The 12,672-nt window shown below is 41.6% G+C and overlaps 1 protein-coding gene across 6 annotated transcripts in view; it reads right to left on the minus strand.

Moving 5' to 3' along the window:
- Positions 1-12,672, minus strand: part of FGGY (FGGY carbohydrate kinase domain containing) — a 144,784-nt gene that overhangs the window by 103,206 nt on the left and 28,906 nt on the right. For all 6 annotated transcript variants that reach the window (XM_063406983.1, XM_063406982.1, XM_063406987.1 and 3 more), the window contains 3 exons: positions 11,239-11,350; positions 9,335-9,486; positions 122-207 (listed from right to left, as the gene is read on the minus strand). In XM_063406983.1, coding sequence (XP_063263053.1) covers positions 122-207; positions 9,335-9,486; positions 11,239-11,350 — 350 coding nt within the window. The remainder of the gene's footprint in view (positions 1-121; positions 208-9,334; positions 9,487-11,238; positions 11,351-12,672) is intronic.

The following is a 12,672-nucleotide window of genomic DNA, read 5'->3' on the forward strand; positions in this document are numbered from 1 at the left end:
ATGTTTTGGGGCTGGCTGAATTACAGACAGATGTACATAACAGCAGGTCCAGTCAGAATGAATTAAAGCAGAAATGCACATAAGAAAATAGACAAAAATCATATTGTTACAATTAACATACCTTGCAGTGACACCTGTGGCTTTCCAAGATAAGAAATCCGGAAGATCAAAGAAGTAGCCAACCTTGTCCCACGATTCTGGCAAGTTCTAATAAAAATATGTTTAGAAAGCCAGATATTAGAGGTCAGGCATGGTCTTGTCCTTATTTTAATGCATTTAAAATCCTGATATTTAGGTAAAAAATACCATTTTTTCAAACTTCTGATCATCCAGTCAGCTCTTCTCTCTGATTTGATCATAAGCAAAGCTCCCCACGAAGAGTTCATGGAGACACAAGTTTCAGATCAATAACCTGGGGTGTCTCTGTTCCCCATCAGCTGCTCAATGTCAGAGCAGTTTCAAGGTCAACAACTTTATCAAAAAACATCTGCCTGGAAAATGGTCTGTTTTCTAAACTATTTAAGATTTAAAAATACTTAAAGTTTTAAGATTTAAAATTTAATATTTGTTAATTATAAGCATAGGAAGAAAACAAAGAGCTCTGTGAGTGCAGAAACAAAGCCCGCAGCTTTCTGAAAAGTCATATGACATTCCCAAACTCCTAAAAACTCTTCTACCAGGATAGATTATTTACAGGGAGTTTCCACCACTATTCTCTGCTGAAAGCAAGAAGACTCCACAAAAGGCTGGTCACGTCACCTGGGCCAGGCTCTACTCCTTGTTTCCATCTCCAAAGCTCAGACTGCTCTCAGGTGTTAGCACTGGATATTCACAAAATTACTTTTCCACAAACACAACCCCACACCACCCACAGGTATCAGGCCATGGGGAATGGAAGTTTTCCCAGGAGTAATGTTGTATTCCAGTGTGACAGACACTGAACATGACTGCAAAGCAACCCCAGTGGTCATCTCTGACCTCAGCACATTAAAATAAGGAGAGAATATCAAAACTAAACAAAAGCCCACAAGGGTCACAAATCAAACTTCCATGGGAAGGTAAGATTGCTTGAAAAACTTCCACCAGCTTCTTAAATAAGTGAAAAGTGCAAAGTTTTCTCACTAAAGATCAGCTCCTGCCCTAGAAACACAAGTCTTTGCTGGGGTCTTTCTGGAATAGAAATTAATTCAATGCAGTGTCAAGAATGTACAGGCTGAACTCAAAGAGAATCATTCCATTTTAGAGAAATAGATTTGACTCTTGAAATTCTTCCCTGTGAGGGTGGGCAGGCCCTGGCACAGGTTGCCCAGGGAAGCTGTGGCTGCCCCATCCCTGGAAGTGTCCAAGGCCAGGCTGGACAGGGCTTGGAGCAACCTGGGATAGGGGAAGTGTCCCTGCCCATGGCAGGGGGTGAATGGGATGGGCTTTAAGGTCCCTTCCAACCCAAATAATCCTGTGATTCTCTGATTCTAAAACATAATTTAGATACTCTGTGATATCAACCCAAAATCTTAAAAGTCCAGAAAGTTGTTGAAATGGAATCTATGAATTCGAGAAACTAAGGTGCAACTGGTAAGTACAAAAAAGAGCAAAGTTTTGTTTATTTTTGGGTCATGCCAAGAATCTGTCTTAAAACTTTTTGAGTTTAGACCTTGAAAAGTTCTAAAACTTACTGAGTTCCTATTGAGTTCATAAAAGAAATGCTCTGATTACAACTTTAGCTCACCTCCCAGACATATGTGGTTGCTACTCACATCAAATTTAACCTCCTGTATGAATGCCAAGGAGGCCCATAGCTTAGCCCAAAGATCATCCAGCCTGATTATTTTGATAATAAAAGCCATTACATGTTTTATGTTAAGGAACACCTGAGAGCCTTCAAGAAGCAACAGGAGAATTCTGGCTGTTACTTTAATCAGAAAAGAAACTGGGTTAAGAATAACTGTACTCTTCAAATAAATCTGTTTCATCAAATATACTCCTTGGATCCTTATTCTATTACTTCAAGAATTCCCAAAAGCCACAAGTTAGTGACACTCAAAATACTTTGTTTCATGAACATCCAAATGATTCATTTTTTGCCATCTCGATGCTGTGTCATCACTAATTAGTACAGACAAAAAAAATCATAGCACGCCCTGATGCTTTTTCCAAACAAATTTAAAGTCTCCATGTTTTCGACACTCACTGAAGTTAATTCAAATTTATTTTCACCCAGTCAGGAGTCTGTGACCACATTAAAAGGATTGTGGAAAAGATCCAGGAACGTTCCCAATGCTGTATTCACATCCTGCAACTCATCCTCCAAACTCACAATCTTTCTGCTTTCCAGAGGTACTTATGGGGTGCCCTTTCTTCATCTCTCTCTCTGATTGCTTTGGGTTGCTTTAACAGCTACCCCTCCACAGAATAATATTTTGAGATTGTTATAGGTAATTCCCAAATACTTGGGGTCAAAGAGTTTAAGAATTATGTAGTGCAATGTATTCTAATCTTGCTAGGCAAGAAGGGGAAAATGAGGGATTTCTTAACAGGAATGAAAATACACACATAGGGCGTAAGAAAAAGACACAGAAAAAGACACAGAAAAAGACACAGAAAAAGACACAGAAAAAGACACAGAAAAAGACACGGGATGTCTTTTTCTAAATTACAGAAAACAAATACATATTGTGTAAAGGACGAAAGGAAACTATGGAATAGTTACTGCACACACTCACAGAGGTCTAAAAACTCATGTCCCATGCCCTGCTCAACTCAAAGCAAAGATTTACAACTTGGATGTCCCACACTTCACACTGGATGCCAAGCCATGTGACAGAGCTGCTCCCAAACACCCAAGATAGGCCATGAGCAGAAATTCCATCCTTGCCAGAGCCACGGCTGCAAACTGATCAGTTTTGACACAACTTGCACTCTATCTGGTAAAAGATTAACTGAGTGAATTATCAAAGTCAGGAACTAGGGCAAGGGGAGAGGAGGGGCTTGGAAAGTAAACTCTTGGAGTAAGGCTGCTGCTGAAGGGGGAGAAAACTGCCCACACCACCCAGACACTGGTGCAGGCACTCTCAAATCCCTGAGGCTGCCCGGGCACGGCACCAGAGCCAGGGCAGAAAGGGCTGCAGAGGGACAGAGCAGGCAATGGAATCAGGGCTGGAGCAAGGCAGGGGGACAGCGTGTGCCTGCTGGGAGCCTTGGCCCACTGCAGAGGAGAGGCAGTGGCCCAAGCAGGACTTGCTCAGAGCTGCAGGTGCTCAAATCCCCCAGCTGTGAGTGCTGTTTCTAAATGGCACTGCTGCCTGCAAGTGCAGCTAAAAACCAGACTCAGCCTGAAGCACAACTTCTGCATGTGTGTCTGCACTGTGTATGGATTGTGATAACACCGAGTGTTGAAACATTTATAAACAATTCTAAACAAGAGTTCAGTTCCAAACTCAACAGCCTGGAGTCATTCTCATTTAACACAGAATTTATTATTCGTTTTAATGGAAAAATATTCAGTCACATTCAACCAGACAAAAAAGCCAGCTGCAAGGGCAGCAAGCAATGAAGAAGACATGCACCAGCAAAGGAGCTGCTGCCAAGCTACTGCCACGACATCCACTGTCCTTCCCCCCACTGCCAGGGACAGAGAGAGTTTTAATTATTTCTGCAAATGATCCCACTGAGAGCTGCAAGTCACAGGTGTACAGAAGGAAGAAGGATGGTGGATCAAACAGCAGCTCCAACTGAGGATGTGAACTGTAGCATAGAGGAAGATCACTGATTGCCAGGAAAACCCTACTCACTGACTATTGATTTTAGTTATTAATGGCAGAGGAATGATACGCTAAACTGTCACTCCATGGTTTGGGGTTTTTTTCCTAAAGGGAGGCTCTTTGCTTTTAAACATGAAATTAAGAGCAGGTTGTTGGAGAAGACTGCAGAGGCAGTTACCAAGCAAATACTTACCCCCAGTCCAACACCCCCCACCCACTTCAAATAAACAATAAAGTTCAGCATCTCTGATTTAATGGGACTAGTATTTTTTAGAAATAGCTGGTTTGTAATGTCATTAGTATGAGGAAAACATAACACGCATCCTTTCATTTTGGCACAAGCTACAATAACATTTTCAGCCAGAAATTAGTAAACAACATTTTTTTCTTCTGCTATCTCTAGGAAAAAAAAATACTAACAGGCTAATTCTGGAGCTGGCCAAGCCTTCCCTGCATTTCTTGCACTGCTGTGTTTGAGCTGTGCTCTCGCTGCTCTAACACTGGTTTGCCACACCATCAATATCTGTACAGTTGTGTTGTACTGACAAACTCCTACAGCAAAATAATTCCCAAGTGAAGGAGCTACGTGCTCACATTTTCAGCTCACATCAGGCATCTGCCTCCCAGAACTACCTGTGCACTCAGTCAGGCAGTGAACATCCAATTTGTTTAGCCAAAGTCACTAAAATTACAGAACCTGCTTAGTATGATGCACAAAAATGTACCTACAATTACACAGGTAAAAAACTGCTACAATAATGTTTTGTAAGAAAATTGCAAATAACAAAGTCTAAGGAAATAACAGCAAAAGGAGTGGATTTAACTGGTTATTTCAAAAGAAACAGTAACCAGGAATTACTTTCCTTTTTAGTGAAGGTTATATTCAAATTTACCTTACTGGCTTCAGGAAGACTTTGTCAGAACCATCTTTCAGCTAGTTTCTAAATATTTGTCAAAGGATCGTTTGTTTCACTTTCACTTACAGTTGATGTTCTTAATTCATGTGACCACATTCAAAAGTCAAACGTGGCTGCATCCACAGAAGCAAGCTTTGTAAAAAATCTGTTTGGTTTTGTGTTTAACACTGGACTCTATCACCACACACGATCTACACAGGCAGAAAAATACAATGCTGCTCCCAAAGTGAGCCACAGATGTGCACACTTTAACCAGAGTGCCCCACAGGCCTCACAGTAGCTGCATTCAGCTGATCATTTACTGCCAACAGCTGTCCCCAACACAAACTCCACTTGCTTTGCCATAGGAACACCTAGCTGCAATCACAAGCATCAAGAACAAGCAATTAATTTCATGGATGCTAACTAAGAGATGCCAGAGGGTAAAATGATTCAGCCTCAGTCAAACTGAACTGAATGTAAGCAAATACAAATCAAATAGAAGATCTTAAAAAGCTTATTAGGGCCTTAAAAATTTAGATTTTTAATTCAAACTCAAAATTGAATAGAATGAGATAAACTGGAAGAAGAGAATATACCCTGGAGCCTCCAGTCTCTAGTTACATCTCTGTGCTGTGTAGGGAGATGAAATGTTAAGAGAAAACATTATATGGAAAAGAAAGTCAGAAAGAAGCAGATGAGAGTAACTTGTGACTTGGAAGAAAACCTGCAGCAACCCTCCACAAATAAATACAAGGGGAAAGGAAGAAGAAAGGCACAAGAGATAAGGACCAGTATCAACTTCTTGTACAGTGGTGTCAGCTGATTCCTCTCACTGAGTGAGGTCATCTGCAGCTTCAATTCCAGGAACAAGGTGATGGGAATGGAAAAGCACAGTTAGGTCATTATTGAATCCCAGAATGGTTCAGGTTGGAAGGGATCTTAAAGCTCATCCAGTTCCACCCCCTGCCATAGACAGGGACACCTTCCACTGTCCCAGGCTGCTCCAAGCCCCTCCAGGCCTTGGACACTGCCAGGGATGGGGCAGCCCCAGCTTCTCTGGGCAGCCTGTGCCACATCCTCAGCATCCTCACAGGGAAGAATTTCTTCCCAAGAATTTCTTCCCATCTAACCCTGCCCTCTGTCAGTGTGAAACCATTCCCCCTTGTCCTGTCACTCCAGGCCCTTGTCCAAAGTCCCTCTCCAACTGTCTTGTAAGTCACCTTTGTCCTTTCGCTCTTCTCCTTCCCCTTTATTATTTCTAACCAATTCACAGTCAATTTGCCAAGTCATACTCTTCAGAAATACATCTAATTGCTTAGATGAAAATTCTTCAAGCCACAGAAATTCAACTTCTTTCTTTGAGAGACACCCTAATCACTCTCAGCTTACCAGCACTGCTGATTGGGTCTCCACTGACGGGTCTCCATGTCAGACCCTTCCTCACAGAGATCAGGTTTGCAAATACTGTTGGTTAGGAGAACCCAGGGCAAAACATCTCAAGAAAGGAGTATTTCCTAATGTGGCCTTCCAGACCCAGGTCAGCACCATGGAAAGGGAGAGGCAGCCTTTGGTAACAATGTACACACAATTAACCTCTGGGTGTAGCAACAGACCAACCATCATTTAATATCAGTGCTTTAAACAACTTCCTTCTGAAAGTGCATCTAGTAATCTCCTAAATTTATCTTTTGTTTATTTATATAAATTATTATTTAACTTCTATTTTATTATTTCACTTCAGACATAAAGCAGTACTTTTCCTCACTGCACTCTCTCTGCAAAACCCATAGGAATGCAAGCAGTTGTGGAATATGCACAGCACCAATCCCAGGAAAAGATGTACAGAGGGAAAACAGCAAAAACATTCAATAGAAGAAACATTAAATTCCTGGGGAGCTCAAAATAAGGTCCAGAGGATTCAAAGCAAAAGTCAGCAGTGATTCTTCCTATGTTAGGGTGCACATGCTGACCTGGAGCACGACTGTGCAAAGTGTCCAGCTGTGGGTTTTGTTCTGCTTTGTTTTCTTTACAAACACCCCTGTGTTGAGAGTGTTGCAGCCATGTCAAGCCTTCTGATCAAAAACTTTCCAGAAACATGATGCCAACCAAAGGAACAAAGGCTCAAAGAAGCTTCTGGATGCACCTTGGTTTAGCCAGTTCTGATTATGGTCAGACATCAGAGAATGTCCCGATTTACTGTTTTTATCTTAACTTCTTGGGATGCTGTCAGCATGACAACATCCCAAGAATATGACAACATTAGGGAGGAATATTGAGAAAGGAGTAAGGAAGGAAAGGAAAAACCCATCTCACTACACTCAATAGTCAGGAAAGGTGGAGAGACCAAAGCCACAATCACAGCCAGGCACAATGCAGGGAACACAGTGTAAAACTTTCCCAGGCAGTAACCAGGTCACACCAGGTACAGTGCACTCATTTTCTGAACACCAGTTATCATAATTAAGTAGAAGCACAATGGGAATTTCAGTTTCAACTCTGCAAAGCCCTCAGATAGTTGAAAAATATAGAATAAAACTGAAATGTGTCTTTCTACCTGCTAATCTTGCAATTCTCCCATGGGCTTTGAAAACTAAGCTTCCTTTTTGCCAGCTTGTGCATTATCAGTGGTTTAAGAAATAATCTGTAGTCAGAATATAAAAATATTTTCCCTGTGTCTGTGAGCTAGATCAAAATCTCACTCTGCCATTAGGAAATACACTAAACACAGACAATAAAGATGATACAACTCCAAAAACAGGAAGAACACATTCAATACCATTCTATAAGTATTTTTCCTGACCATACCTGTAATACCTGTGTCACGGTTTATTGATACATAAAATATTGATAACAAAGATCTGAAGAGACTTAAATGATTTATATTTGTAGCCTAGTTCAAGACAGTCCACTGAGAAACAACAAATGTGCAAACTGCTTTTGTAGGTGTCATCTGAACAACTCGACACTCAAAATTATTGTAAAATTTGCCTTCCTTGGCAAAAAGTGAGTAGACTTGCATTACAGGAGGCTGGTTTGAGCTGTCAGAGGCCAGTGTGACCCTTTGCTGACAGCCCTGATGTCAGGTAAGCCAAGGAGGCATTATTGTGCCTGTCACTGCAAATAAACCCTCCCTCTTCATTTAATTCCTTTCCCCCTCCTACTTTGCAAGGAGTGCAGAAGCACTAAAACCACTCAATCCCACACGTCTCCAGAGCTGAAGGGTTTAACCAAACCTCAGCAGATCACAGCCCACTCCAGGATAAGTGTTACTGCTCCTGAGGTGCTGCTGAGGTGCCCGGGTTAAGCAGGGCAAGCTTAAGCAGTTTAATGGTGAGTCATGCCCAGAGCTCTCAGGATGCAGGAGCTGTCCCGTGGGCAGCTCAGCAGGCACACACTGAGGTAAAAACCCCTCTCTTAAGGACAATAATCTCCTTAGCTGCTGTGTCAGGAGCTGAAAAGGGACATGAGACAAGCCCTGCTCTGTAGCACCCTTCTGAGGAAATCCCTGCTGCTGGCTGGCACCTGGGTCAGGAGAATCCTGTGTCCCACCACTGGAGGGAACAAACCCTGCAGTGCTCTCCCCTCACACCACAGCAGTCCTGCTCTGGGCTTTGAGGCCACAGCAAACTCACACCTCCACGTGGACACATTTGGACACCCCATAATCTGGATTTCCCCAGCAGACAGGTACTGATATCCCAGACCTTGCAATATAAAAATGCTTTAAATGCAAAGGATTCATTTAATGTTTTTACAGCTTACATCTGATTATTTATAAAATGACTGATGTATGATACTCATAGCTGGAGAAGGGAAGAAATAGCAGATGGATATTCACATTTCATTATCAACATTCATTACCCTCTATTACCATTAATCTGCCAGTACCTGCTTCTAGCAGTTGATTCCTTTGACTTTCCCCAATCTGCACCTTGTTACAAAATAATGTCTCACGTCTGTAAAGACAGGAGAATTTGGCTGCTTGAAACTGGCAGCAAGTAATTTACCTTTGGGCTTTGTTAAAATGACAGTGAGCATCAGTGAGGCCAAATGTAAAAAGCCAGGCTGGAGGTTATAAAAATTTCAAGTGCAAGTGTCTCTCCTTTTATCTGACAGTTGTTATTAAGAGGCCACAGGTCATTGTAACACACCAAATTTAAACACAGCAGACTGAGGTAGAGCTCCACGTTACACACAGGGCACCTTCCCTCTAGACATGGTTTATTCCCATTGATGGGACAGAACTAAACTAAAGCTGGAAGTGGAGAGTTCCTCTTCCAGCAGCCAAGGCCACCCCACCCTGCACTGCTGGATGCCTCAAAGGCACTCCTCTGGCACTCCAGCTGGAGTAGCAAATACACCTCCATAACTAAATCCTAGGATATTTTATTATCTGTACCTCTATTTGTATGTATATCTAATCTTAGATAGGGAAGGCATATGGAATGTTTCTCTCAGGGAACATTCCATTTCAGTAAAATCAAACATATTTATACAAAATTGAGAGGAAGAAAGAACCTCAAAAGGTTTAAATCACAACTTTAGCCTGACCTCACTCTGCACACCTTGGCACTCAACGCTAAGATTGAAGACTTTTACTTTAGAAATCTCATTCCCAGGATTTAACAATGGCACTAACCACCAGTAAAAACACACCAGAGTGTTAAATGTACTCACTTCCTTTATCCAGAGCAGTTTAGGGGGCTGCATTTCCACAGACATGGCTCCCCCTACGTAGCTCAGGACCCTGTGCTGGGTGGCGTTGATGCGCCTGACCTGGCTCACTGCACGATGGTCCATCCACATGATCACGTTCCTGTGGTGCTGCCCTTGGGGGAAAAACAGAAAAAAGAGTTCTTTTAGCTCTGGCTTAACCCCAGATCAAGTTACTACATTGTATGTCACTAGGCTCTAAGCTGTGCCACACTTTCACTTCTGCACTGAAAATTCTATTTGTGTTAATAATTCACAGTGGATATCTAAAAATAAAATTTTAGCCCTCTGAGCACTGAGAATGCTGACTGAAATGAGGCTTGGGAGCATCCAAGAACTGTGAGACACCATGTTCTCTTGTATTTCATTGAAAGAACCCAAACTTCCTGACAAAGTTCATGTATTTAGTTAAAAATATAAAGGAACATCTCGGTGACCAAAACCTAAAAATGTGACAAAGTCAGAACAATTATGTTGTGAATTGAAATTAACTCAATCAGCTACATGGATTCTGTTTCCTCTTCTATGGTTATGAGAAGAACCACCCTGATTCCTTTCCAAAATACTGCTTTGAGGGGGATAATTTGCTGAAATGCTTTTATTTTGGATGTGCAAGGAAAAAGCATTTGGCAAGTCTGCATCACCCACAAACGAGAACAAAAAGCAAAGAACATTTTATCCAAATTAACCTCCAGAGGAGCTGCCAGACAGAGGGAACAGCAATCCAGGTGACTCTGCAGATTGCTCTCTGCCTAAGCACACTCCACAGCCACTCAAGCATCCTCTTGAAAACACAGCCCAAACCAAGGCAGAAGTGTGAGGCACATCAATATTTCTAAAATGGGTTGAAATACCACTCAGAACTGTGAAACTGCCACCACTGCAAGACTCTTCACAGCATTACAGTATTGAGTGAATTCTTGTCTTGTTTAGCACCACCACTGTGTAAACTCAAAGTTCTTGGGGATATCAGAGCACAGAAAATGAGAACTGATTTGACTCATTAGACCCAAAATAGCCCCAGACATATCATTAGCCATTGAACAGATTATAAGAGACTCTCATAGTGAAAAATAAATAATCTGATCTAAATTTAGAGAAGGACATTTTGGGGGCAAAGCTGGTTTTTTGAGAAGGATAGGAGGTGATAAACACATCTGAGAATAGAAAGGGAACATACACAGAATTATGATTATGTCTCTGTAACTACTGATATAGCACACACCTAATCTTAAGTGGGATTCACTGGGTAAAAGAAGTGCAGCACAGACTTTTTATGAGTCTTCTGAATCATCTACCCAAAAAGTAATAAAAAACCCCCAGATTTTCAGCAAAAGGTCACAGACTGTTTCTGAAGTTTAGCACTGTCCTAGACAAAGACAGAACACCAGTGTAATAAAATACACAAAGTGAAATTCTTGCCTGCAGCTCCGTGACAGAGCAAGGAGTTAGACTACACTAACACTAACATTCCTTTAGCCTTTAACATTCCTTTAGCCAGTGTGGATGGGCATTTATCCACACTATAAAAGCCATGATCAGTACAGGCTGAAGGAGAAGAAAACATGCCAAAGAGAAAAATGAGCATAGATTTCCCTAAGAAGCAATTTCTCAGAGCCAAAATGAATGAATGTCACCTTAGGATGCCAAATATTTAATCAAACAGTAAGTAATTCTCATCTCAGATTTAATTTTGCAGTAAAATTAAAGCAGTAAAACCAGGGAAAAAACTCCTCTTATAAAAAAGACTTTGTGTCATCTCCTTCTCCAAGTGTCAGCCCCACCCCTTGGCATTTGGAGGACATGGAAAGTTCCCTCCCATCAGTGGTAAAATCAAAAGTAACTCCATGTTTTGTGTGGAGCCCTACCTTCAGAGTTGACTGCCAAAGGCTGGCACTGTTTATCCACCACCACAAGGGAACAGGTAGCATCAAAGCCCAGCCCTCGGATCTGGCTGGCATCCACTCCACGGACAACTTCCTGAAAATACACAGAACACCCAGGAATACAAATATATCCATGCATGTGCAACTGCCATGTGAACTAGTGAGTACACAAAATGAGTTACAAGGGAGCTCAAACTCCGAAATTTCCTAAATTCTTTAAAGTTTTGAACCATAAACACATCAATTAGCCAGAAATTCTTTGTGTTTCACATCCAAATTCAGAGGATTTTATCCACAGGCCTGGATAAAAGCAGGAAGCACAAAAGTATCAGTAAATAAAGGTAGCAGAAAACCTGCAAAGTTGATTTTTCTCTCTTTTCTAAAGCTAGGAGCTGAGCTGGATGTGAAATATGGACGAGGATTAGGACCAAGTGTTTCCATCAGTTACTTCACTGACTTCCTGCCTGTGGAAGCAACAATCTCCCAGAATTGCTTTGGTAATATTGTGTTTGTCTTGCAATACTGAAGGGTCCCAAAACTAAAGCTGGTCAAAACCTGTAGCCATGATAACACCTCTGCAATGCACACCTTTATCAGCTACCAAGAGTGTGAACAGCACACTTTTTAGAAGGTTTTCAAAAAGAAACAACCCAAACCATTGCCCCAAAATGCCTGAACCTCATGGCTTCCAGCAGCACTGGAAAAAAAACCACAACCCCCACAAGGATTAAGTGCCAAATGAGGTTGCAAGACACCTAAAATGTAGTATGGTAATAAATTGCCACTTCTCAGCAACAATAAAAATATCATTATTTTAATTAGTACTATAAGGAAAGACTTTCAGTAGACTTGCACAGTGCCAGTCTCTTACTGGCTCTGTAAAACTGCAGTTTCTGAGACTGTTTTATTGCTTTAATATAAGAGATTGCATTTAAAGAGGTTCAGAGCAAGAACAAAGCCATTCAGACAGAGAAAAATCAAATGAGCAGAGGAAGACTTGCTCTGCTTTAACGTCAAGCTGTTCTTCCCTATCCCTCCTGTCACTCCCCTCTTTTCCTTCCATCCACTCACCTTCCCCATCTCAGGGCATTTCTGCAGAGCCAAGCTCATTAATGTTTGAAAAGACTGATCAATAACAAGACAATGGGTGAACAGTCCATCTGCAAATTACCAAGCATATCATGAATATTTCAAAAGCCAACCTTAGAATGTGCAGCAGGCAGGGGCTGTAGTGAGGAGGATGAAATGGCCTCTGTGTGCACTGCAAGCAAGGTCTCTGATTTACCTTTATCTCCACCATGGACAGGCAGAGCCCTGGATCAGAGGGTACAAATTTTCCCCTGTAGCAAAGTCTATTTCAATCCAGTTTTATGCTTGATACTATCCACAGACATTTATTATTTATTTTGGTCTTAT

The sequence above is a fragment of the Prinia subflava genome, chromosome 10 (assembly GCF_021018805.1).
Source record: "Prinia subflava isolate CZ2003 ecotype Zambia chromosome 10, Cam_Psub_1.2, whole genome shotgun sequence".
NCBI classification, from domain to species: Eukaryota; Metazoa; Chordata; class Aves; order Passeriformes; family Cisticolidae; genus Prinia; species Prinia subflava.